The sequence below is a fragment of the Borostomias antarcticus genome (assembly GCF_949987555.1).
Source record: "Borostomias antarcticus genome assembly, chromosome: 13".
Classification (NCBI taxonomy): domain Eukaryota; kingdom Metazoa; phylum Chordata; class Actinopteri; order Stomiiformes; family Stomiidae; genus Borostomias; species Borostomias antarcticus.
The window spans coordinates 9,524,183-9,551,513 of NC_140246.1; the positions used below are offsets into that span (position 1 = coordinate 9,524,183).

Consider the following 27,331-nt stretch of genomic DNA (forward strand, 5'->3'; position numbering starts at 1 on the left):
CCATCAAGTGCCACCATGTCAGAACTCACTGTCCCAGCGTTGGCTCTCCTAGCATACTGGTCACCAAGGCTGTGGTTTTGTGGCCATGTTGACCCAAAAAAGTAATGGCTGATGTTCACCTCAGTTCAGCTGCAGACTCTATACTCCTATGTTATAGTAATACATGCTATGTGGTGTACAGAAGTAATAAAAACTCCAGCGCTTTCAGATGGTGTCTGGTGAAGCCTGCTCCTGCTTGCCAAGACAAAGTTGTTAATTAAAAAATCTGTTTTTATTCAGCACTTCCCTCGTCATTGTCTCAACAAAACTCAACACAAACACATTTTCACACGGAAAACTTTTCCTCTGAGTAAATTATAAACTGCTGAGAAGTTATCAGATCCTGCCGCAGCATTCACAGGAGAAAAATTGGTCAGAAGCCAAATTGTTTATATTACTTATTTTGACCTCTCCAGAGTAATCATTCGATCTATAGGAGATCAGTATGACACTTCCAAAGCACAGTATTCGGAGTACTGTGATACTTTCTGATCATCTGAATTGACCAGTTTTGCTCCAGGAAATTCAGGCACCGTGTTAGGAAAACACACACACATTAAGCAGTCAGTCAGTTAGAGAGAAGCGAGGGCAACAGAATGGGTGCGCTGTAAACACACAAGAAATTAAAAAAAATAATAATTAAAACTCAAGTGAAACTGGACCCTGAAGGTCACCCCTGAAAGCGGAGTCACGTGTATTGTCAGACCATGCAAGACTGCACGGGGGAGTGCCTAAACTTCACATCAAATGCAAATCAAATGTACAAACTAAAGAACATTTAATGGGAACACCTGCTCGAGGGACCAGGGTGACCCGTGGTGCTACGCTTCTTAACTAAGTCTCCACAGAGTAGAGAACCAAGTCTTGTTTAATGTAGTCACTTTCTATGGTACCAGACTGACAATTGTGTAATCATTGAGAGAATATTAATGTTTTTTAAATAACAGACTGACAGGCCACTTCTACTGGTTCAGGACATTGTACATCCAATTAATAAAGGAAAAAACTTTTATAAAGTAACACTGTATCCCAACACACGAGAGTTTATCACTGAACATCTCCAGTCCATGTGAGTCCGTATGTTAAAGTTCGGTCCGTCCAGCAATGCCCATCAAGAAGAGTCTGAATATATAGCAGTCACTTCCTGTCTGTAGGACCTCACTGAAGCTTACAGCACAATAGCCCATGATTTGCCAGTGTATCAGTCGGTTAGCCTGTGATTGGCCAGTGTCTCAGTCGGTTAGCCTGTGATTGGCCAGTGTCTTGGTAAGATGGCCCGCGGCTGGCCAATGTCTCTGTGGGATGGGCTGCGATTGGCCGCCCGTGTCACACGGAGGGCTCCTGCCGTACGGCCTCATCTAGCTCAGCGATGAAGTGTTTGAGGTCGTCCATGCAGCGCTCGCGGAGCTCGCCAAGGGTCTCGTTGAGCGGTACCTGCAGCTGCTTCTCCAGGCCCGAGTCCTTATTAATCAGCATTCTCACCACCATACCGAAGGTCTCACAGTCCTGTTGGAACACCTGTGCAACAACAACACAAACAAAACTAGATTAGAGCTTTACCAGGATAACAACAAGTTGAACATAAGTGAAAGCCAGCGTTAAGTGTTACGCGTAGGCTGTGGCGCCCTGTCTGTTAGGACGTTACAGTTACAGAAACTTTACGGGCCGGCAAGGGCAGAACTGTGGTGAGTCGCCAGAGCTCAAACGTCAACAGTGTTGTCCACAGCTATATTGGGCTGGTTGACTGTATGTCAGGAGACAGGACATTCCACAGGCACTGAGGTCAGCCCAACGGTCAGCTAGCTAGAGCGAGGTGAGGAGGACGCTGGACAACCAACAGAAGGAGCCTACAATCTGGTGATGGAAGAAGAACCAATCACAGCTCAGCTCAGTCAATTAGAATACGGATGGTGATGCTGGGAAGGTATTTCCTGGGGCAGACTGTACTGTACTTCCTGTCACCCCTCTCCTGTTTACCCAATCACGCATAACGGCCGGTTCTTGAACTCTGAACTCTGAGGGGAGGGGGCAGCAGTGTTAAGTGCGTGCGTGCGTAAACTTCCAGCTGAACATTGCTGAGAGGCTGTAGAAGAAAGCACTTTGGGGTCCTGGGAAGGCTAGTGGCACCATCAACACACACTTCACATCTTTTAGTGAGACACATGAAACCCAACAGGACAAAGGGATGGAGGTAGAGAGAGAAAATAGAAAGTAGGTCTAAAACAGTTAGCAGCAAGCTGCAGTGTCAGCAGTCTTCTCAAACTAGGCTCTGTGGCTCTGCTCTGTGTGAGGGCCCATGGGGCCCCGGGGCAGAGCTATGTCAGGTTTTATAGGCCCAGTAAAACCAGCAGTGGGCCCAGTGGTGCAGCCATGGCGTTCATTAGAGAACTGGAGAAGCCTGGAGCAGAGCACAGCTGCAGTCAAGAGGCCTGTGGTACTTAAACTATCCCTTAAACCTTGCAACAGGTAAGGGAGTAGGGGCTAAGGAGAGAGGGAGTAGGGTGTAAGGGAGCAGAGTGAAGAAGTAGGGTGTTAGGGAATAGGGTGTAAGGGAGAAGGGTGTTAGGGAGTAGGGTGGGAGAAGGGTGTTAGGGAGTAGGGTGTTTTTTTTTACCTTCTCTATCTCTTCGGCCTTAGCAGCTATCACCTGAGCTCGCCTCTCCTGGAACTCGTCCAAGCCCTTGTGACCTTCTTCCAGAATGACCAGGCCCTCCTCCCTGTCCCCCTCCAGGACGTGGGGCTCCTCCTGGGGTTCAGACAGACAGACTCAATGGTTTGATTCAATAATAAAGCAATTTGCATTATGGCATAAAATGGCTGGTCGTGCAGAAGTTGACCCACAGCCTGGAGCTTGTCAATGGACATCAGAGCTGGGTGCAGAACAAAACGTCATACAACTAGCTTTGTCCCAGCAGGCATCACTCAGTTGAACAAGTCGTAGCAACATTGCAGACGATTGCTTTCCGTTTTATCTTTTGGTTTGAGTTTTAGTGACGATTTTACTTCTACTTTTATTTCTATTAGGTTTCTATTATGTTTGTCTACTGTCTGTGTTGTTGTATGGATGACTCTACTGCAAACCAAATCTACCTTCAGGTACTAATAAAGTAAACTGAACTGGGTATAGCTGGATGCATCCATACAGCATCGGGTTCGGCCCACTGGAGTCCAGCTAGTATCCTGGCCTGTTACTGCAGTGTTCTACAGAGCCTGGAGCTTCCACTGGGCCACAGTGAGGAGCGAGACCATGCATGCATGTTGCTGTAGCTCGCCATCTCGCTCTCTCCCTCTCTCTCTCTCTACCGTTCTATGTTCTCGTCATCTCTCTCTCAATCCTCCCCTTTCTACAGTATATTCTCTCCCTCCATCTTTCACCCCTGGTTCTAGCAGACTACGGCGCTAAAGAGCAGAGCTGGTCATGCATGCCGATGTGCTCATACAAGGGGGAAGTCAACCACAGACTAAGTCATATTAAGAGAACGGGGCGTGTGGGTAACAAGCCAAGCATGGCCTAAAATAAACAGCTCATATCTCATCCAATTATGTATTGCTCCATTTCCCCTGACGTCACACTTTTGAGACATCTAGTCTCAAAAGTCTCAATCTAGACATCTAGAGAGAGAGAGCGAGCGTGAGAGAGAGAGACAGAGAGAGAGAGAGAGAGAGGGAAGAAGACAGTGCCCAGGGCTAGGCCACTGACTGATCTTGACCGTGACTCATAAGAACAACAGTGTTCTTGGTCCATGTGAGGAAACGTTCATGTCTGACTCTCACTCCACTTCCATTAGACACGGAGCAGGCCAGCCTTAAAGCACAGGTTTGGAATTTAGCATTGTAAGCCATGTTAAAAGGTTATTTACGATCAGGACGAACCTGTCCTTTAAAAGGCACAGGCCAGCCTCGTATTAAGAGAGGGTAACAGACAAGGGGGAGAGACACTGAGGAGTTGTTGCCCCAAAAGGGAACTGAACCTGGGCGTATACCGGTATGTCTCTGAGGGCGTATACCTGTGTTAGCCAGGGGGTTAGGGTTAGGGTCAGCCTGCCCTGAGCCACAACCTCCCACACACCCTGTAACTCTCTTAACATACCAGACACACACACACACACCGCCAGACCAGGTTCCTATCCGTGTGACCTGCGTGTTCGGCAGAGGGAGACTCCCCGGCCCTGGAGTGTGTTTGTGGAACGTTCAGGGAACGACCATTAGAGACGACTGCCTTTCATCTAGACCCTTAGACCCCGCATTCCTGGGCTGACGTGACCAGATCAAACAAAGAGGGGTGTGTGTGTGTGTGTGTGTGTGACTGCGTGTGTGAGGGGAAAAGGGGACTCTCTCTATAAGTATCTTTCATCACAGCAGTTGATTGGAGGGTGGTTTTATGCTCAGAAGAAAGTACACACATGTTGGGTCTTCAAATGAGGGGCCCTGCTGTGTGTGTGTGTGTGTGTGTGTGTGTGTGTGTGCGTGCGTGCGTGCGTGCGTGCGTGCGCTCCTCCACCTCTGGCGGGCGTACTAGAATACAAGGCTAGCTAAACATCCCTGATCAAAAGGATGATCCCCTGACTCGGCAGCAAATATTTACTGACAAAACCAGCAGGAAACACTCGGACGATGGCGGAGCGGCGGTAAGGATCTGGCAGCGTTCGGGGGTTTGTTGCAGACGACGTGAGGGCGATGTGCTGACAAGGGAAGCCACGGCTTGTGCGGCGAGTGGGTGGGCGCGATACGCGTGCGTGTGTCGAGTCACACGAGGCTCACCTTGGAGACGGAGGCTGTGCTCTGAGGCGAGCCGTCCCTCGACAGGCCGGGCAGTCTGTCTTTGTCTGTGGGGGACGGAGAGGAGAGAGGGTGGGAGGATGAGAGCAGCGGAGAGAAAGAGGGTGTCGGGTCACTGGGGCGGACATCATGTAAATATATAGAAGATATGAGCGGATACGTCAACGGATGTATGCGTCAGGTTGTAAAGATGTCAAAGTGTGAGGGTATAAAGATGGTATGAAGGTATAAAGATGCGCAGCTGTGAAGATGAGGTTTGGACAGACAGGTAGCCGTCACCAGGAGCACCTCTAGAACCAGGTTAGTCTCTACAGTCTCCAGACCTCCCTCTCTCCCTTTCTTTCCCCCACTGCACCACTACGACTACCGCTACTACTACTACTGCTACTACTACTACACTCTGGACTGTACTCACCAGGTCCTCTGTTCTGACTGTAAGGCTCTTCATACTCTAAGGAAGACCAGACCAGAAAAACCAGTCACTCATGACATCACGACTTCCCTCATACTAGGGCTGCTCGATTAATCGGATTTTAATCTAGATTAAGATTTGGGCTGTCAACGATCATTAAAACAAAATAATCGCCATAAAACAATTTTGCACAAATCAAGCTCACCCTACACTGTAGAGCTATACTGTGCTTGACCCCTCCTCCACCCCCCAAAGCCCCAAAACAAACACTTTAGTTCAAAGCGAGACGAGTTGTCAAGCGAGGCGCACGCATGCTCCTCTCGAACAAAACGCGACAAGAAGAAGATTATGGCAGCAGAAAGAGAGGTGGACAAGAGAACTAAAACAACGTTAGTGGTGTGGAAACACTGGGTTTGCAGAGACAGATTTGGAGCAAGTTGACACGGTGTGTAAAATTTGCTACGCAGTCGTAGCTGCCCCTCAAAGCAGCCCTTCTCAGTCCCGTTGTCGCATTCCGCTCGCTCATGCCAGACAACAGTCCTTTGCTAGTCCATTCACTTTGCCGTTCTAAATAAATCGGTGTCGGCCTATTTAGGAGAGGCGCTCATATTTACAAGTGTCAGATAAACATGAAACTTCACTTACCTAAGCAAAGGGGTCTATTTAAACAAGTGCTGGGTTTTGAAGCCTTCGGCGCTACCATTAATTATGGTATTATTTAGACGCGTTCTGTCCTAGTGAAATTATTTTTCTGAAGTAGTCTTCTTCTGTGGTGGTGGCGGTGCTTTGAAGCTTCTTTATTTATCAGTTTTGGCACTTTTATTTATTTATCAAGGTCAAGGTTCACTATTTGTCTCCCATGGGAGAAATGTATCTAATCCAAAGAACATTGTTAAAAAGAAAAGCCACTGTCAACATTTAATAAATTAATTGTTATCAAAGTCAATGTATAATTTGATTTAAGAAAATTTTTAAACTTTTGATTTAAAAAAAAATTCAATGAATAATCGTGTTAAATAATCGTGATCTCAATATCAATCAAAATAATCGTGATCATGATTTTTGCCATAATCGAGCAGCCCTACCTCATACTCACTATTACTCTATTACACACACTATTACTCTATAATACACTATCAGCGTATAGAAGGGAGACTAGGTGAGATGGCAATGGCACCGTTATGGGTAGCTAGGTGCTAATGGGGGGGGGGGGGGGGAGACGGACGGACACACGCACTTTATCTTACAGTCCTGATTCTGAAGTAACGCCTCCTGTTGGCTAGACGTCCGGTATCGGACCATCAGAGATCCCCGGCTGGTAATTTCTACATTCAAGACAGTTGCTAGAAGGGCGGCGAGAGCAGCCGCTAGCGAAACCCACGCCTTCTGCTTTGGATTGGTTCAAACCTGAACGGATCTACGCCCTAAAGACTTTGAATTGGTTCTGCAATGTTTTTTTGTGTGTTTTTTTTTTAGACTAATTGTTTCCACCTAGTTTTAGCAACTGAAGCTGGGAGAAAGTCCTCAGTCTATAGCTGAGCGAAGCGTTTAGAGACTGACTTGTGAGTCTACACGTTGACGCCGAGGTCACGCGTCAGACAGTTGGGACTGTAAAGTAAAGTGCAACCGACTGGATCTCCCCTCTGGGAAGGGGTGGGGAAAAGGAACAGCACAACACAGCACTCTCCACACAAACAGCGTGGCCCTGTAGGCCCTGGTCTAGGACCAGCCCAGCCTTTCCAAACGCCAGCCTGTACCACTGACGTGGGAAATGCTGCGCTGGTCCTAGGCCAGCTGCGAAAGTGTACAGACCTAGGGGGTCATGTCCGGCCTGAGGGAGGTAGAGCCCTCCCCAGAAGGAATCTGCTGCTCCGACCTGTTTCTCGGGACAGTCCACACCTGCAAGGGCAGGGACATCATCACACAGGTAAGAGAGAGAGAGAGAGAGGGAGGGAGGGAGAAAGAGAGAGAGAGGAGAAGGTGTACACACTCTTGTTCTGTGGTGGGTAGGCCAGACCCTTGGCTCTGTCGGGGGAGTACCCTCGGCTGCTCACAGACGACCCGGAGCGGCTGTGTGGGGAGGGGGGCACGTCCCTGCGCAGGGGGGAGCGCTCTCTTATGGGGGGGAACGGACCCTTCCTCCTGTAGGAATCCCTCTCCTCACTGGGGGGGTGGCAGGGGGGGGGGGGGAGAGAGAGGACTGGTTGGCAGGTGAGAGCATGGAATCCTGTAGTCTCGTGAGACCGTCCTGATCTAGTGAGCTCATGTTCTGTTCATCTCTAGCAGATCAGTCTGTTCTCCCCCCGCATCTCCAACGATCGTTGTGGGCGGGAGTACTTGCCTTGACAGACTAACTCCTTCAGCCGGTCAGCGTAACAAAACCAAATCCAGTCAGAACGACTGCGAAAATGTCTTTTCCTCTGAGAAACTCCGCTAGTGCATACTCTTGTTCTTGTTTAATTACTGTTATCGAGTATATTTCTGCAATAACTGCACTTATGGCCGTGTTTATTCTACTAACGTTAAAGTTACCGCTCGTTGCTACGTGAGACTGTTTTCCCAGCGGCCTGTATTTCATTTTCACGCATCAACTATGATGAACCAATCAGGGGCTAAGTTCTACTGTGGGGCAGAACAGCAGTTAGAACACAGTCCCTGATTGGCCCGGTCGCAATGTCATCGTAGAATAATCGTTCTAGATAGGGAGAAGTGTAGACTGGTCCATGGAGAGAAATGGAGTGTGAGCTCACGAAGACCAGGATGGTCTCACAAGGCTATGGATCTGGTGAAAACAACAGTAGAAAAAGGTGCGTGACAGAGGAGTGTGTGTGCCAACAAGGGTGTGTGTGTGTGTGTGTGTGTGTGTGTGTGTGTGTGAGAGACGAGAGTGTGTGCGGGTGCAGACTGGAGTATGAGTGCAGAGAGGAGTGTACAACAGAGGGGTGTGTGTGTGTGGGTGTGTGTACGGACAGGGGCGCGCGTGTGTGTGTGTGGTGGGGGGGGGGGGGGTGCATAGTGCGTACCTTCTGTCCAGGTTGAGGATGGCCTGCATCAGAGTGTCGTCGCCCCCCTCGGGCACCGCGGCCGGCAGGGTCCGCACGCGCACGGGGGGGCCTCGCACGGGGGGAGGGGGAGGGGGCGCGGCGCGGCTGCTGCTTCTAGAGGGAATCACAGGCGCACGCACGCACACACACACACACACAGTATACACACAGGGACACACATAATGAAATATCCATTTCACACACAGCCCCAACAGATATACGATATCAATTTCTGTGAACGTCTGCAAAAAAAATAAAATATCAAGGCTTTTCCTTGATCCAAATATGGTCACAGCTTTGCATATATGAAAACAAAGCCAGCAGTGGAACAGGTTGCCTCCTCAGACAGTTATGTTGTGTGGACAGAAACAAAGCTCCATCCATCTGTGCTTTGTCACACTGAATAGTGTTATTAGTGTTATTCTGACCTGTCTGAATAACTAGTATGGACAGACAGCAAGGCTCTGTTTCAACTGAACAGAACCAAGTGTCTGTCTGTCTGCCGGGCCGGCCTAGTTTGTAGCAGGACTGAAGGGAAGACGTACACACAAGATTTAGTGTGTATGTGTGTTTGAGGGGTTATTCCAGGACAAGTGAATGAGCAGAGACCAGTCTCAGTGAGACAGAGCTATGATTAATGGTGCTATGCAAACAAGCCTTTCTCTCACACACGCACGCACGCACGCACACACACACACACACACACTGTGGCACAGACGCAGTAAACATGTGGCCGAGATGCCCCAGAGACTGACTGATCAAGACTGATCCTCAGGCCAAACACATGGAGCGGCAGCGCCTCTCACTGGTCATTATGAGCATTGCCAGTACCTAGAGACGGGACAGTGTGTGTGCTGTGCCTGTGTGTGTCCGTCCGTGTGTGTGAGGGTTGAGCTACCTGAACTCCATCGGGCGTGTTGTGTGTGGTTCCTCTCGGGGTCCTCTGTAGAGGTACGGCTCCTCCTGCAGCAACACACACAGATGTAGGCACATTCACAAATACCCACACATCGCTAGAACAAACTACACTGACAAGAACAGGCGGCCTAGTGGTTAGAGTATCTAATCAGTGACCGAGAGGTTCGAGTCCAGGCCAGGCCACTAGACAACCACTGCCTACCTTTGTGCGTGCCCTTGAGCAAGGTATTTAACCCCAACACTAGCCCAAAAACATATGGATAAAAGCGACCTGCTAAATGACCAAATTGTAAATTGTAAGAGGGTTATTGTATGTCGCTTTGGATAAAAGTGTGAGGTAAATGACTGTAATGTAATGTAATGGTTCAGCTCTGTCCATGTCCTCCCCATTTTCAGATCTGACAGGAGAGGGAGGTGAGAGGGTATCTAATAACCAGAGAGGATCTAGGAGAAGCACACATCTCCAGGCTCCTCAGATCTGTAAAGGCGAGCGAATAATGACATGTAGAAGGGAGCATTTTTAGGAAATGGAAAATACTGAGGGATTCTACCATCATCTAGAACTCTCTGTGTACTGCGATGAACCCACTAGAGGGCACCAGAGTCTGTTATGGAACTGTCCACTCACCCTCCTGGCCGGTGGGGCGGCCCTACGCTCTGCCGGAAAATGCATGCCGTCGCCATGGTAGCCCCTTTGCTCCTCGCCGTGGTAAGCGCGCGGGGCGCCTCCGTTGGGATAGAAGCGAGCGGAGTTCTCGTACTCGAACCCGCGTCCGTACTCCTCCTCCGGTCGCCCAAACGCCGACCTCCTCTCCACCGCCCCCGGAGCCCGGGGGTACGGACCCTACCATCACACACAGGGAGCGGGTTAGTACGCCCCTCACGCCTGGCTCTACCAGAGATTATGAGTGTGTTTAAGAGACTGTAGGACTCACAGCTCTGTCCTGTATGAACCGTTCCTCATACATGTCCCTGATGTTCCTCTCCCTCCTGTACGCCACTTGATGCAGACAGACACAGCAGGACAGACACACAGCGGGACAGACACACAGCGGGACAGACACACAGCAGGACAGGCAGTTAGCATTGCACACTAGAGGCCACCGATAAGTACAAGACTTGGGCACACAATTAGCAAGGTGATAGAAACACATGCATGCACATTGGGGCAGGATTATGGGGACCGCACCCACATAGACAAGACAATTAAAGGTGATCGGCAGTACTCAACCCTGTAATGACACTGCTATAAAGGAGAAGCCAAACAGAACACACTCCCTCTGGCTGTTCTATTCTCTCGCCTTCCAGCTACTAATCCTGCACTGCACAGGCAGATAACTTACTTGTGAGTTCGTGGACCTTAATGTGTATGTTTGATGATTAACTAATCCGGATCTTCAAAACGAACTGCGGAGAAGATAGGAGAACTGCGATTAGATTGTGCAGAAACATGACAAAGGGCTGATATCTACTAGCCTCGTTAGACCATCCTGATCTTTTAATGTGTTTTTTGTATTACTCGTGTATTTATCGTAAAACCTTAGCTGCGAACTTTAATTGCGAGCGAGACAAATATATATATATATATATTAAAAAAACAGCGAGGCAATAAAGATTTTAACTTGAACAGGTGATCAGCTGGAAGCGTGCGTCTAGAGAGCGACGTTAGCAATAGAGTTCGTTGCGAAATAAGTTGCTACATCTACTAATGTTACACTCGAGATTAAAACAAACAAATAATGATCTTGACGTAGCCTACTACGATGCAGCCATGTTAGCTACTAGCTATGTGCATTTAGGAGGTTTGGGATGGATTAGCTGTCTGCTAGCTAGACGCTAAATTCGTGACAATCGAGGTACACGCCGCACGCACAGCTGTTCATGGTTTGTTCGACTGCGGGCGACTCGTGAATGCATTACTATCACAGATGGATACGTAATCACAAGAGAAATATCAAAGGATCATTTGAGGTGAAGGGAATTTGATTTCAATATATGAAAACGTATGCGAATCCGCTCACCATTGCCTACTCTTCTCCTTTTCCGGTTGTTACAATTCGTCACGTTCTAACTGCGTCATTTTCCTGCGCCTGATTGCTTTACGTCCATGTTTGCAAGATGGTAAACAGTAGCTAACATTACTGATGTCTAAAATGATGTGGGGTATTTAGAAAACTCCTTGCCTTTTCAAGACCAGTACTTCACCAATGTATCTCGGTATTTAGCTTCTGTATGTATTTTTGATCAGATGAAACCGATGGTCACGTAGGTCGTACACCTAACGTTGGCGACTAACCATTAGCGAGCTTGGCTAACGTTAAGTTTAGCTACGTTACGTTATCTGAAGAACGCCAATATTACTGACTGGTAGGCTGGCTAAATCGATTGATACTTTTATACATTGATTATCTTAATTGAGTCGAAGAGCATAACAAATTCAGCTACTGTTGACTGTATTACAGGTGGTCTAACTTGACGTAGTCAAGATGAGTGGAGGTTTGGCACCAAGCAGAAGCACTGTCTATGTATCAAACCTGCCCTTCTCTCTGACCAACAATGACCTACACAAGGTATGGTAACCCCACCCCCATGACAGTGTGTGCGCGCGGGCTTTGGTATGAACATTAGAGAGGGTGGGAGGTGGGGGAGAGAATTGATATACCAGTGGTGATTTAATATTGTCTTTCTTAATTTCAGCTTTTCACCAAATATGGAAAAGTTGTAAAGTAAGTCAAAAGGTGTAGCACACATGATAATGTTATGTATTGTTTGTGTTTCATTGAATGACTTGAACGATTGCCAGTTAGGTAAACATAATTTGATGCTTTCAGGGTGACAATAGTGAAAGACAAAGAGACACGCAGGAGCAAAGGAGTGGCGTTTGTTCTCTTCCTGGATAAGGAGTCAGCACAAAACTGTTCTAGGTCCCTGAACAACAAACAGGTATGATATTGTGATCTAGATAGAACAGATCCCTGAACAAAAAGCTGCCTCTGTAAGACGGGAACCACGTGTACTGCATGTTTCTGATTGCTGCTCATCTCTTTCGGTCTCACAGCTGTTTGGTCGAACGGTGAAAGCCAGCATTGCCGTCGACAACGGGCGCGCCACAGAGTTCATCAGGAGACGCAACTACACAGACAAGTCCAAATGTTATGAGTGTGGTGTAAGTTGCTATCTGCTTATACGCGATCCAGACAGAACATGGATTCATGTTGCAGATATATAGAAGCGATATTCTTATACTGTCTGTGTTCGCCTGTTGCAGGATACAGGTCACCTGAGCTACGCATGCCCCAAAAACATGCTGGGAGAGAGAGAAGCCCCAAAGAAGAAGGAAAAGAAGAAGAAGAAGAAAAAGGTTGAGGAGCCAGAGGAAGTGTAAGTACAGTATTGACTGTCAACATCGAAGAAAGCTATAAGATAACCAATGTTAATCAAACCCTTGATGCTGATATGCAGTCATTATGTATCTGCTTCATGTGACTTTGGAATGGTGATTCAGTTATTTCAGTTTTATCACACCAGTGCTTGGATCTTGTATAATTCCATCTCTTTCTTTGTTTCAGTCCAGAGGAGGAGAGCGAGGAAGAAGGGGAGGATCCAGCTTTGGACAGTCTGAGTCAGGCCATTGCTTTTCAGGTTAGTTTAGAGATTATTTCAAGGTTGGGATGCATAGCATTCCAATACTACATATTTGCACCCATCACGGCTACCATAGTGTGTTGACGGGTTGTCTCTCTCAATAAGAGTTTGGACAAAGGACAGATACAGTCTCTCCTACAGTAGCTGGCCTGAACTGTCCCTAGCATGACCTCATCCTGACCTGAGACCTCCACCATGACTTGATCCTAATTGCTAAGAGAAAGCCAAAAACGTATCTTTTCACTTAAGCTTTTATCTAGCTCCTTTTGTACTTGCGTGCTACTGCACTTAAAAAAATAAAAAAAATAAAAGTATATCTCTCCTGTACCATATTTTATTGTTGTATTTTACTTGATTTCTTAATTTGATCTTTTAATGTGTTTTATCTTCCATCTTATTTTTCCTACTTTTTGTTAATTTTATGTCTATTTTCATGTGAAGCACTGTGCATGTACATTCTCTGTTGTAAAGCACTTTGAGCTGCATTTATTTGTAAGAAAGGTGCTATACAAATAAAGTTCTTATTATAATTATTATTATTATTATCCTGACTTCTTCCTGTACCCCGTCCCCTCAGCAAGCACGTATCGAGGATGAGGAGCGTCGAAGGAAACAGACCGCGCTCGCCGCCGAGGACGCTGGCGGTCAGGCGTCGACGTCAGATGACTCGAGAAAGCCACGGATCAAGAAGAGCGCCTACTTCAGCGATGAGGAGGAACTGAGTGACTGAGGAGCTCTGGTCCACTCTGCCTCTCTTGAGAGGCTCTGGCTCTTGTTGATGAACAAAGACACTTGATACCAGCAGATGTTGTGGAATTGGCTTTTGATGAGAGGCTACAGTTAATCCTGTTGATGGGTGTCTGCAACTGTTGCTGTAATGTTTTTGTTTGTATTTTCCTTAAATTGAGTCATTATTTTGTGTCACATGACCTGTGACCTGTAGGTTGGAATGCACATGGGCATGGATTGAGACTTGTCTTTGTCTCCATGGAGATGGTCAGAGATGACCACAGGTGTTGACCAGTCGTCATTGTCAGACTGGTCTCCAGTAGAAGTTGTCCTTGTAAATAAGATTGGTGTACTGCCCATTACTACTTCTGATATATTTTGTATTTGAAAATAAAAAACTGCTCCTTAGTGTCCGCAACTGCCTCTATTTTTCAGACATTTATGCGTACGTCTAATTGGAAATGCACTTGAATAAATAAATAAAAAATAGTGATCATGTCCATTATGCATCACCCATCTGTGTCCATCAGGAATGTTGGACCTGTGCACGGCGACAGGAAATGGCCTCAACCCTGATTGGACAACATGGGTCACGTGATCGTTCTCCGAACCCGGAGTTTCCACGACAGCTGAAGCCGTGCGGTTCAGGCGCATCGCTTTATCAACATTATAAGGACTAACGTCCTTATTTCAACAGCAGCAAACAAACTTCTGATAGCATGGGAGACAAGAGAAGTCCAACCAGGTAGGGACTGGCTCACTGTGTTAGTGACATTGGTGTTAGGAAGTAGCTATCAGGGAACACATTAAAACAGCCCTACGGATCGGTGTGTGTGTGCGCGGGTGTCTGCGACGATGTGTGTGTGTGTGTCTACAGTGGCTAGTGTGTGCGTGTGTGTGTGTGCGTGCGCGTGTGTCTCCGAGTACGTGTGAGTGAGGGATACGGTGTAGCAACCATGGCGGACTGTCTGTTTTATTACGGTGCGAGATCATAGAGCTCCCGAGCTGAAAGCATATCCTTTTCGAGCCCGAACGGGAACGTTTCCAGATGTTTAATCGGCGATCGAGCGTGCCGCACACACACTAGCACACACACCGTCCGCCGTGGATGGGAAACTGATCTCTCTGTCCATTTGTTTTGTTCGAAGGCCGAAGCGTCAACCGAAGCCCTCGCCCGACGAGGCGTACTGGGATTGTAGTGTATGCACGTACAAGAACACCGCCGAGGCTTTCAAATGCATGATGTGCGATGTCAGGAAAGGGACGTCAACACGGTAAGGATGGATCGGTTCTTATTTTGCTCGATGAATATAACGTTAATTTTTTTTTTTAAACAAGTTAGCATCAGCTAAGCTAGCTACGCCTTGAGTTCACTGTTCATGATGGTAAATATCAGAGCGTATTACGGTTGTTTCTGCCGTTGTAAATAAACAACGTAGGCTAAACATTACAATGTATATTAGCTAGCTATGAATTTTGTATAATCATAGTACTTCAGCATACAGGAACAATGATAGGCCTGCTATGTGATATAATGCCTAGCCTAATGAGTGAAATCATTTTTTCCCAACGAATGGCTGCCCTCTGGGTTAGTAAGCCATCCAAAGCCTGATCTTTAGTATGCTACAGCTGACCTTAGAATATAAGTAGACTATCTTCATATGTGAATTAATGCAAAATAATTTATGCTTTAACAAAGAACACGCATTGCAAAGATCTCTGTATTATGTAACACACTGAACTGATGTATACCATAGTCATAACTGAACCTTTCAGTCGGTCTGATAAATACCATTCAGGCTTGTCTGTCAGTTGACCGACCCAGCATGGACCCCTGGTCTCCTCCATATCTTTTGACATGCCTGAGAAACAGTGGCAGATCTGTACTGTAACTATGTTGGTATGGTCATTCTGTCTGTGTGGAGTTAACACCAGGCTCCTACCTGGCCTAACAGATCGCACAGAGAGACAGAGAGAGAGGGTGGGGGGTGGGGTTGTTTAATCATGGCTGCCCTCCTGTCGTCCATTTTGTGGTGTGATGTGCTGTGGTTGCAGGGGGTGGGGTTGGGTGTGTGTGTGTGTGGAAGGGGGGGGGTGCTCTGCTCTTCCTGCCCTGGGGCTCCAATCTGACATCAGGGCTTCTGACTCATTCAGGAGATGGCACTAGCCTTGTCTTCCAGTTGACGTGTTGTTTCATAAAGGCATTCCAGCGTGGAAGAAGAGCAGCCCTCCCTGCCTGGTTTAACTACCAGGGGTTGAACATTATCTCCCTTTCCCATGCACCACCAATTATCCCAGTTTGAAAGAGAGGCTTTTTAAACGAGGTAGTTAACTGTGCAGAGACACAAATCGCCCTCGCTCGCTGGAGCTGTGTGTGTGGGTGTGTGTGTGTGTGTCGGGGGGGGGGGGGGGGGGGGGGGGTACTGCTTGCTGAAAAAAAGGCTGCTACAGCAGCTGCCAGGCAGACACCCAGAGCTCATTAGTATGCAATGGTTTAATCAGGGAGCTGTCGTCAGAGGCCCAGCGATCTCATCAGGACATTAAAGCAGTCAGGGGTGTGCAGCACACGCGCACACGCACACACACACACAGCTGGGAGAAGGGTGAGAAGGGTTGTACTGGACACACTATGCTAATGTTTCTGTGAAATGACCTGAGAAGAGGTCAGTGGTTAATTTGTATACAGGGACATGACTGAACTTGCCTGTTTCTCCACACACACACACACATATTTCTGTTACGGGGCCTCTACTTGGGAAGGGAGGACAGTACTGGCGTAGCTAACAGATTCCAGGGTCTAGTTCTAGTTCCAGGGTCTAGTTCTAGTTCCAGGGTCTAGGATGGCCTTGTTAAAAGACTAGTATTCGTTGTTTCCAGCTAAGGGAGAATGTCTCATGTCTATCATCATCATATCGCAGTCATATCTGCTAAGCGTCACTCATAAGGTCCTCTCATCTGTCACAAAGACCCAACCTACCTCTCTGAGATCTCCCCAGAGCCACAGGAGAGGTGGAGGGGAGTAGAGGTGGAGAAGCGAGGAGGGGGGAGGGGGCGGTAGAGGAGGGGAGATGGGGAGCAGCGTGGGAGGTTGCGTGCAGGGCAGGCAGGAGCTGAGCAAAGGGGATAAAAGCAGAGCTCCCTCGACAGCACGCCGTTCTCCAGGCGGAGATCAAACAGGCCAAGCCCTAGAAGACACACACCACCAATTCTCTTGACATAGTACAGGGATGGTGTTCATGCGACGTTTTGCGGGGGAGAGACGCAGAGCAGAAGGGTCGCAGTCATCTGGCCTGGGTTTCTGTCTGAGTGCAGGATCTGAGAAGGGTAGGTTAGTTGTTATTTTGTTATTGGGGGGTTTCTGTTGAGAGGGAGACTGATGGAGGACTGCTAGAAAGCCACGTTCTCCAGACATTTTGTGCTGGGAGCAATTTGGGTTTTGACCTTCATGCACGCACGCACACACACACCACCTGCCCACTAAATCAGAGTGCTCTGACTCTCCAAGCCCAGGAGGGAAACAGTCACTTTACAGTAGCTTGCATCAGAGTATTATGTTTCCACACGTCACCACACAGTGTGTGTGTGTGTGTGTGTGTGTGCGCGCGCGCAGGCTTTCTCCTCGTGATTGCTGGATTGTGAAACACACACACACTCACACCCAGATCTAAGTAGAAAGCCTCAGCCTCCCACATTCCCCTTCACTTGAACATGCTGTTGTTCCTGCATGTCTGAGCCAGCCCTGACAGGCCGGAGGTGAACAGGCTGCATGTGTGCTCACACAAGTGTGTATGTGCATCTCGGTGTGTAGTTGTCATATTGTGTGTGTGTCTTGAGTGGGCTTTGGAGGTGTCATAAACCACAGGAGAGTGGGAGCCATCTGTTACACACACACACACACACACACACACACACACACACACACACACACACACACACAATGTGGCAGGGGCATGTTCAGGCAGGAAGAGACATTAATCATCACGTTGGATGCTCTCCCACGGGCAGCACACACAAACCTGCTGACAGGCAACCTGACACACACACACACACACACACACTGGGAGACCAGGAGTGTGTGGGTGGACTTGTTCCCCTCTCTTTTCAACACCTTGTTACTCGTCTCACCTTTGGTAGTTTCCCCTGCTGAGAGAGAGAGACATATGAGAGAGAGACAAACTACATAAAATCTTTTCTTTTTTTTTACATTAACAGTTTTCTTTAATAGAGAGAGACCCACAACCTAGCCTGGTTCCAGTCCAGAGTTGAGCAGACCCTGTGCGTGTGCGTGTGTGTGTGCGTTCATGCGTGCATATGTGTTGTGGGTCAGACAGAGTTCCACCACTCTGAGACGTGTGTATGAGGTTATATAATACCCTAGCCAATAGCCATAATACTCTACAGCACCTCCTTGGGTTTGAGGACTGCAGTGGGACAAAAGAGCTGGTGGATGAAGAGAGAGCGTCAAAAAAGCTATTGATTCCTGGGAGAGAGAAAGAGAGAGGGTGTGGGGGGTGTAGAAGGAGGTCTTCCTTGACATCTCTAATTTCATAGTGTGTAACTATATTAGTGCTTTCTAAAATGGATGGCCTTAGTGGACCATCGATCTGCGCACACACACACACACACACACAAACTGAACCCGGCGGCAGCTGGTTTCATGTTGAGCAGGGCTACTAGGTGAGAGTCAGAGGATCGATACAGACCCCCTGTAGTTAAAGAGTTGAGCTGGAGGCCTTTACTGAGAGCTTCCAGAACACATCCACGGTATTGAGGCCTGGTGCTGTCATACTCCGCCTGTGACTCGGTTAGCTGGCCTGCTCCGCTCACTGCTGTGCGTGGGAGAGAGAAAAATGTTCCGTGATTCTCCTCTGAGATCTAGAATGGAGAGGAAATGGATTCCAGTGTTCTGGAGCAGATTTAAAACATGTCAGCAGTTCTTCTGCGGTGGTGTGCCGTGTGAGGACTGAGCTATTAACCCCCTCTTCCCTCCCTAGTGCTTCCGAGCGCTGGCTCCACCACTGTATATAGGCCAGCGGACTAATTTACATATTAGCCTGTTCGGGAGATTCTATCACAGCATCACTTGGAGATGTCCTGCTTCTAGTTCCCGAGTGATACGGGTCACCGCAGAATCCTAAACCACCAGCCTCTTTGCGTTAGGACTTGTGATCTGCCCATCCTATCGTGTTCTCTTAGCGAGCCGAGTGCTGTGTACAAGAGCTGCTGCCTGCGGTTGACCGTTCGATTGCAGATGCTACGGCCGGCGGTGGAGCCGTGTTCCAGCCACACCAGCGCCGCTAGTTCGGCATGTTCTTTATCCCGGTGCTGGAAGGACAACGTGTCTGCTGCTCTGGGTAGCATGCCTGCAGGGCTCATCTGTTCTGGCAGCTGTGTGTGTGTGTGTGTGTGTGTGTGTGTGTGAGCGAGAGATTGAAAGCTGAGATCACTCAGCAGTTAGACTGTGTATATACATACCCACCCCACCATAAAGAGACAACAGGTAGATCAATCAGCGCAGACATTCAGGCTAGACCTGCCAGTGTCATACCCAAAACAAACAGACAGACCGCCGGGGGAAAAGCAGCTCCCGCATAAAGTGCTGCTGGAACAATTGCGTAACAGAACTTTGCATAAAGGAGGAACATAGCCTACTATTTCAGGGGAGAACAACTAGCAACCAGGCTCATTGTGGTCTCCCTCCAGGGCTCTGTGGGGTCTTTCGACCTGTTACTGTTAGTCGCAGCACTGCAGACACCCAGCTGACAGCTTGGCCTGGCCAGTATTTCAGGACGGATGGCGTTTTACCAAGCAGAGACTCGAGCCCAACCCTGAGTACAAACTGCTCTTTTGGCTTCCTGCTCTTGTTCGGCCCACTCATTCATCGCCCTCTCTCCTCTCCTCCCCCTCCGGCCGTCCAGGAAGCCTCGGCCTGTCTCCCAGCAGGTAACGCAGCAGTTCGCCTCTCCCACTCAGCCCAAGAAAGAGAAGAAGGAGAGAACGGAGAAAGAGAGAAATGACAAAGAGCCGACACTGAAGAAGAACAGCCACAAGAAGATGAGGTGAGTGCCTCAGCCAGACAGACAGAATAGAGATCTCGCGGAGATGCACAGACTGTCATACAGATTGTTTGCATCTGTGTGTATACCAGCCTATTTTGCAATAGTCAAGTCTCTTCATTGTCACATCACTGTACATGAGTGTACCAGTGAGTGAAATTCTTCTTATCGGATTGCAATTGGATGCAAATCCTTGCATAAAACATTGTGTGGGATTTTAGTGAAGCATAGCACATTCATGTCTACTGATATCCGTTGGAGCACTCTCGACACCAACCAAATACTCTACATCTGCTATCACATTAGCTTAGCCCATCCAATCAACTTAACTGCTAATCTTGACACCTATTGGAGCAATCAGTAATTGTCCAGTCCATTATATACCCATCTCCCCCCAGAACATAGCGGACATGTTGTGTTTGGCAAGTCCCGTCTGAATGATAGCTTGCATAGTTTTGCTATTATTTGCAAGCTAGCTAGCTACTTCTTTTGGGTGGACAATAGAACTCACTTATGTTGGGCAAAGCTGAGCAACACAAAAATAATTCTAGAATAGACTGGCGCCAGGTAATAGTTAAGGGTTTTTGTATCAGGGCAGCTGCACTAATTTTGGGCAAAGCTGCAGCTCCTTGCAGCTAATAAGCAGGCAAGATAATTTTATAGTAGGCAGCTGGAATGCTGGGGGCAGGGTTCTATTCGGAGCAGTATTTCTATTGGCTGGTGTATATGTTAAAGTTAGCCAAAATGTAGATTAATTAAAAATCCAGCCCTGTCATGCTTTGTCTGGAACCCCTGCGGATACCTGTGCCAAATATGAATGCTGTCAGAGTGACGAACGGACAGACAGGCCAGCAGGTCAAGGATAGCGCCGATGGCGCAGCAGGGCGAGGTTTTGTGTTATATACTGTATGTAATATGTCTTAAAATATCCACACACCCCCCTCCACCCCACCCCCCCTCTCTCTCTCTCTTTCTCAGACCACGGTTAAAGAACATCGACAGGAGCAGTGCTCAGCACCTGGAGGTGACAGTGGGAGATCTGACTGTCATTATCACAGACTTTAAAGAGAAACCCAAGCCCTCCTCCACCTCCACCACCTCCTCCACCACGTCTGCCTCTGCAGAACACCACAGCCAGAGCGGCTCCAGCTCAGACAACACAGAGAGGGCTGTCTCAAGGTCGTCCTCGCCCCGCGGGGAAGGTTCCTGCGTCAACGGAGAGTTACACTAGACCGCAAACCTGGCAAACCCAACTCCCACACTTGACTTACCATGCCCAAACTACTCCTCTCAGTCTGCAACACCCACCCTGGACCTCAACACCCAACCTGGTAACGCCCAACCCCCACTCTGGACCTAACCCCTAACCTTGCAACCCCAACGCTCACTCTGGACCTCAACCACACAACCTGGCAAACCCCACCCTGGACCTCAGCCCCAAATAAACTGACCCCACATATCCTGCTTGTTTTATTTCAGGACTCGTCTATGTTCTAGATCTTAGTGAGGGGGAACTCTAGACCCAAGCTTTAGAACGTGGGTTACTTCTGGACCTACACATGTTGTAGCTACAGGTTGTGCTTAGCCAGCAAGGAACAGTAGACTCCACTTTTGCTGGCATGGTTTAGTGCTGGCTTCTGTAATACACTACAAGTTCTGAAGATATGTTTTAATAAAACCTCACTCAGAGTAACTTTAGGTCAATTTAACGGTGACTTTTAAGCAGTCGTTGATTCTATGTTGTACAGACCTGGTTTAATGTGTATTAGGACATCCCAACAGTGTTTTCGTCTTCCAGCCATGACATTGTGGTTCAGAGTTGAGTACTTCTTCCCACATTCTGGGAGAGATGAGGCGTTTGTCTCTCCAGTGTCGCTATTGAGATTGACATGTATTCTCATTGGTCCATGGCCCTAGCTGGGACTAGACATGGAGTGATGAGGAAGATTTTCTTTTTTGTTAACAATGTTTGTTTTTGGTTGTGTCAACATTATTCACCACTGATCTCACTCTGTCACTGTTGTATTTTAATTATATTTTTTTTTACATCAGTTTCATTGACCAAACTTTCCTGTTTAGAAATGTATGAACATATAGGTTAATGTCTGAAGATGAGAATAATGAAATGATGTATTCAAAAAGGCTACTGTCTGCTTTCTTCCATAATTACTGACTGGCCAGACACTTGATACAGAGGTTGACCATACGTTTGAAATAAAATAGCCAGAACTACACAGAAGTCCTACCAGACATAGGCATGGATGTGTTAGACATGTCTATATCCCTGTAGAAACTACAGGAGTCATTTCTCTGATAGCTCTATCTCATGGATGGACAGTAGTCCTAACCCATAATAATAATTTTAAAAAATCGTTGCAATTAACTATTTAGCCATATCACATTAGTAAAAAGAGTATCTTTCAATCTTATTCTATGCATTGTCCTCAAGAGGACTGACATTTTCCCATAGTATATCACATGAAGGGGGAGGGTCTGACTTTGTAGTCTGTCACCCCTCCCCCAGGCCGTTCAGTCCTGCCTGGGTGAATGTGCGCTCTCACGACCCTGTGTCATGACTGTGCTCTGGAAGCACGTTCACTTTCGATAATGCGGCGCTACATTCGTGCACTTTTTTTGTGCACGGTGTTTGCCGCGTTATCGATCTTGTACGTGTACAGTAAACTATATAACTCTGACCTCTCGGTCGGAGGAGTCGGAGGAAGGAGGACGTTCATGTCACCAGCTGCCTCCCAGCGGAGAAATGGGCAAGGAACCAGGCGAGAGACCGACAAAACAGGCCAGCATTGGAACAACAGGTAGCCAACACTACTTCTGTTCTTATTTGTAGCAAATTATTCTTAAAAACCTGTCTCAATTGCATGAATTACAACCTTTGTTTCTGGTGTCGCAGCTGTAGCCCGACCATTTACAGCAGTAGATCTAGCTGCAAGCAAACAGTAGCCTAGCCTGCATCTCTTTTTACACGGTTACAACGATGCAACCTAATAGGCTTATGCCTCAGAGTTTGTCCAACAATATAGCCACATTAGGCATCTGCTTCTGGCTACATTTGTTATTTTGCTTTGAATAACTTGTTGCATCCTTGGCATCCCATTCTCTGCCAACAGGTCAATAGCTCAGCACAATTTAGCCGTTTTTCGTATTTAAAGTGAAAGAACCTAGGCTACTGAGATGCTCTAGCTATGGGTATGCTACTACTTATGAATATTGTTGAGACTCCCCCACTGAGGGGAGGCAGCATCTGCAAACACAGCTTCATTTTCTCACACACACACCCCCCTCCCCCTCTCTCTCTTCTCACAACCGGATCCTACTTTCTCTCACCTCTGTGTCAAATGCCAAACGGTGAGGTATGACTGGGGTGGAGCACTCAGCATCGTAGATGGCTTATCAGGCAGACTAGGAAACCTGAATGTAGAACGTTTTTTAAGACTTGGTGTTATAGTGTACTCGCATACATCCTTCCAGGAGATGGCCCACTAGGGCTCATGTTGTTAATATTATCCCTAACAGAGAGTGCCCCCTAGTGGCCAAACATGTCTCAACGTCCTCTGTCTCCTGCAGGAACATCATGCGTCAGAAGGCTGTAGGTGGTCCCAGGCCTGCTCCCATCATGCACCTGGCGGTGGTGGCGTGCGGGGAGAGGCTGGAGGAGACCCTGACAATGATTAAGTCCGCCGTGCTCCTCAGCTCTAAGCAGCTCCGCCTGCATATCTTCTCTGAGGAGCAGCTCCACAACAGCTTCACATGGGCAGTGAGTAGCATTGCTACTGATAATACTGGCTATACTATCAGAATACCACTGGCTAGGACAATACTGACCATACTAGAGTACCACTGGGCTATACTACGGCAATACTGACTATACTAGATTACCTCTGGGCTATACTAGGACAATACTGACTATACCAGAGTACCACTGGTACGGGCTATAACTAGGAGAATACTGACTATACCAGAATACCACTGGCTAGGTCAATGCTGACCATACTAGAGTACCACTGGGCTATACTACGGCAATACTGATTATACACTAGAACAGTGTACAGTGATTATACTAGAGTACCACTTGGCTATAATAGAACTATACTGATTATACTAGAGTACCACTGGGCTATAATAGAACGATACTGATTATACTAGAGTACCACTGGGCTATACTAGGACAATACTGATTATACTAGAGTACCACTGGGCTATACTAGGACAATACTGATTATACTAGAGTACCACTGGGCTATACTAGAATAATAGGCTACTGATCATACTAGAGTACCACTGGGCTATACTAGGAGAATAGTGATTATATTGAGTACCACTGGGCTATACTAGGACATTACTGACTATACTAGAATACCATTGTGCTATACAAGGTCAAGTAGAGTTAGAGTACCAATGGTACTGGCTATAATAGAGAGTATCACTGGCACTGGCTATAATACTGACTATTCTAGAGAGCACTTCTGGTACTGGCTAAATTAGGACAATAATGACAACTCTCGCACTCTGTGTGTGTGTGTGTGTGTGTGTGTGTGTGTGTGTGTGTGTGTGTGTGTGTGTGTGTGTGTGTGTGTGTGTGTGTGTGTGTGTGTGTGTGTGTGTGTGTGTGTGTGTGTGTGTGTGTGTGTGTGTGTGTGATCTTGTGCTGTAGCTGGAGTCGTGGCCGGGACGGGTGCGCTCCAGGTTCAACTACACGCTCTACCCCATCACCCTCCCCCAGGAGCACGCTGCAGAGTGGAGGAAGCTCTTCAAACCCTGCGCTTCTCAGAGACTCTTCCTGCCTGTGAGTTTCATCTCCCTCTGCTCCGGGCTTCTGTGAAATCAGGACACTAATGAATTACGGCACGGTAGGGGATCGATGTTGCAGTCTGAAGTAAAGACTTGACGAATCACAATTGTAAATTGATGTCTGTTTCTCTCCCCTTATCTCCCTCTTTTTCTCTACCCTCTCCTCCATCTCCCCTTCCCCTTTTCACCCTCTCTCCTCCTCCTCTCCCTCCCCCCCAGCTCATACTGAAGGACGTGGACTCCCTGGTCTACGTGGACTCGGACATCCTGTTCCTGCAGCCCGTCGACGCCCTGTGGGCGTCCCTGGCCGCCTTTAACTCCACCCAGCTGGCCGCCATGGCGCCGGAGCACGAGGAGCCGAGGGTCGCCTGGTACAGCCGCTTCGCTCGCCACCCGTACTACGGCCGCACCGGCCTCAACTCCGGCGTCATGCTCATGAACATGACTCGCATCAGGAGCACCTACTTCAAGGTCAGAGGTCACATATATAGGGATATACAGATTATACATATATTCCTATATTGTAAATGTCATGTAGTTGACTGTAGATCTAGTGAGGTGAACCTCTAGGTGGCACCAGTGGGGCATGCATACATCTGATCATGTGTTGTGAAAACATGTTTGCTGGTTGAAAGAAAGAAGAAGGAGCGCTGCTTGGGTCCTTTAAGTAAAATTGGTAAAAACAGGTGCTCTTTGGTTAGGGTGCATTCATAGAAGCAAACAGGTTCAAGTGAGTCCTTGCACATACCCAAAAATGGGGAGTGTGAGAGTGGAGTGCAGGAAAAGAAACTTGAAAAATGCAAGGCAACTCTGTTGTATATTGCAAGTTAAAAAGCCTTTATTATGGCATGGCTACACAGATAGAAAACTGGACCTACGCGTTTCAGCTTAGAGCCTTCATCAGGGTAAAAAAAAGAAAAAAGCCTGATGAAGGCTCTAAGCTGAAACGCGTAGGTCCAGTTTTCTGTCTGTGTAGCCATGCCATAATAAAGGCTTTTTAACTTTCAATATACAACAGAGTTGCCTTGGACATGTTTTCTGGTATTGGTTTTGTAAAAGTGTGTGTTTCCTGTGGGTTCAGAACGACATGACGTCCGTGGGCCTGCGGTGGGAGGAGCTACTGATGCCACTGCTGCAGAAGTACAAGCTGAACATCACCTGGGGGGACCAGGATCTGCTTAACATCATTTTCCACCACAACCCTGGTCAGACACACACACACACACACACACACACATGGCTCAGTGGTAGAGCAGAGGATAAAAGCGCTATATAAATGCAATCCATTTACCATTTACACACACATTCACATATACACGCAGACAATAAATCACACAAATGGATCCAGTATACAGCTTACACAGGTCTCTTCTGGGACCATTATACCACATAGGTTAGCATCTTTTAGCTAGGGGACTTTTTAACAGAACACAGTCCCACACCGGTCCTACGGCCTGACTCCTCTCTGCTGTCCTCTCTCCCTCCAGAGCGTCTGCTGGAGGTGCCGTGCCAGTGGAACTACCGTCCGGACCACTGCATCTACGGCTCCAACTGCGCGTCCGCCGAAGACGACGGGGTCTGCATCCTCCATGGCAACAGGGGCGTCTACCACGACAACAAACAGCCTGCCTTCAGGGCCGTATACGACGCCATTCAGCAGGTACACACACACACACACGCTCACTCCCTTTTTTTCTCTCTCACACGCACCTCACAGTATTGTTCCAATGACACTGACTATTAACATTTTCTTAATGGCATCATCAATGTCCATGTTCTCATGGGTTGTCTATCGAGCGTCTTTTAGAGAACTTACCCAACAGGACTGTATGGGTCTTAAATACGCGCGCACACACACACACTCTCACACACACACACACACACACACACACACACATATATACACACACACACACACACACCTGATGGCACGCTGATTTGAGGTTGCTTCTCTGTAGGTAATAAAGCCTCAGTGTAAAAGCCAGGCTCCGGACAGGGCAGTAAAAGTTTTAGTGCTGACAGAACATTTGTATGCGTGTGTGTGTCTGTGTGTGAGCGCGCTCTCCACCATCCATCCCAGATCAATACTCTGACTGTAAATGCGAGTTTATGACCAGGCTGATGTAAAAGTGTGGTTGAACTGGTACCACCGGCCCCTCCGAAGGCAAATGAGCCGATGTTAAAACCTAATACCCATTTGATTTCCTCTGAGCATAGTTAAAGCCCCTTCTTGATTGGGTAAGACTTGATTCAATTGGTTTTTAGTGTTTATCACTTTAGTATAACAATATTGCATAATAAGTCAGTGAGAGTGTGTCCATCAGTTTAAATGGCATCCTAAGATTAATCTTAACAGGTCGTCTATCTTGTCGTGCACTGTTATAGCAGCAGTGAATGTGGCGGTTTAAAAAAAATCTTGATAAAGAATTGAAATTGTCTTCATCCTCAGTACCAGTTTGAGGACGACCCAGTCGGCTCTCTGCTGCTCCCCCTAGAGGCGGCGCTGCAGAACACCACCCACACCTACTGTGGGAAAGCCCACGCCCAGCTGACCAGGAGACTGGCCATCAGCCTGATCAGTGCACACAGGGACGGACCACCCCCAGGACAATCCTAGACTGAGTCTGGTACCTGAGTCTGGTCTAGACTGAGGATGGCAGCGGCGTAAACAGACAGCTGTGTCCATCCAACAGGACTCTCTCCATATTGGAGAATGCGGGCGCCCGTCCTTGTTCTCCCAGGGGGGATATGTACTCTCTAGACTGAATACAAACTCTATGAACCATAAACTGAATACATTTTCTATGGACTGAATATATAAACACTGGACTTTATATGGACTGGATGGTTCATTTCCTCTGCCCCAGAGACAGCGCAGGGCGAGAGGTAATGTCTTCGGT

The 27,331-nt window shown here is 47.8% G+C and overlaps 4 protein-coding genes across 5 annotated transcripts; 3 read left to right on the forward strand and 1 right to left on the reverse strand.

Moving 5' to 3' along the window:
- Positions 1-369: 369 nt before the first annotated feature.
- pphln1 (periphilin 1) lies at positions 370-11,231 on the reverse strand. 2 transcript variants are annotated; one of them, XM_084447911.1, is made up of 11 exons: positions 11,214-11,231; positions 10,536-10,599; positions 10,128-10,192; positions 9,821-10,036; positions 9,173-9,237; positions 8,254-8,385; positions 7,221-7,393; positions 7,043-7,129; positions 4,801-4,865; positions 2,654-2,785; positions 370-1,557 (listed from the first exon to the last, which is right to left on the reverse strand). In XM_084447911.1, coding segments are annotated over exons 2-11 (1,128 nt in total). In that variant the 5' UTR covers positions 10,537-10,599; positions 11,214-11,231; the 3' UTR covers positions 370-1,365. The 2 variants fall into 2 exon arrangements, with proteins under 2 accessions (XP_084304037.1, XP_084304038.1); XM_084447912.1 differs by lacking the exon at positions 11,214-11,231 and having other exon boundaries at positions 10,128-10,182; positions 10,536-10,577.
- Positions 11,232-11,318: 87 nt separating this feature from the next.
- Positions 11,319-13,920, forward strand: zcrb1 (zinc finger CCHC-type and RNA binding motif 1). The gene is made up of 8 exons (XM_084447809.1): positions 11,319-11,559; positions 11,655-11,762; positions 11,890-11,918; positions 12,024-12,135; positions 12,251-12,358; positions 12,461-12,573; positions 12,762-12,834; positions 13,415-13,920. Exons 2-8 carry the CDS (start codon positions 11,679-11,681, stop codon positions 13,565-13,567), a joined length of 672 nt encoding a protein of 223 aa, XP_084303935.1. The 5' UTR covers positions 11,319-11,559; positions 11,655-11,678; the 3' UTR covers positions 13,568-13,920.
- A 269-nt stretch (positions 13,921-14,189) lies between these two features.
- LOC311316854 (YY1-associated factor 2-like) lies at positions 14,190-21,694 on the forward strand. The gene is made up of 4 exons (XM_084447788.1): positions 14,190-14,311; positions 14,715-14,840; positions 19,485-19,625; positions 20,601-21,694. Exons 1-4 carry the CDS (start codon positions 14,286-14,288, stop codon positions 20,851-20,853), a joined length of 546 nt encoding a protein of 181 aa, XP_084303914.1. The 5' UTR covers positions 14,190-14,285; the 3' UTR covers positions 20,854-21,694.
- A 661-nt stretch (positions 21,695-22,355) lies between these two features.
- gxylt1b (glucoside xylosyltransferase 1b) lies at positions 22,356-27,048 on the forward strand (the record flags this gene model as incomplete). The annotated part of the gene is made up of 7 exons (XM_084447754.1): positions 22,356-22,438; positions 23,208-23,397; positions 24,295-24,426; positions 24,651-24,902; positions 25,513-25,636; positions 25,919-26,091; positions 26,881-27,048. The coding sequence occupies 7 exons, from the start codon at positions 22,356-22,358 to the stop codon at positions 27,046-27,048; spliced, it is 1,122 nt and encodes a 373-aa protein (XP_084303880.1).
- Between the last annotated feature and the right edge of the window lie 283 nt (positions 27,049-27,331).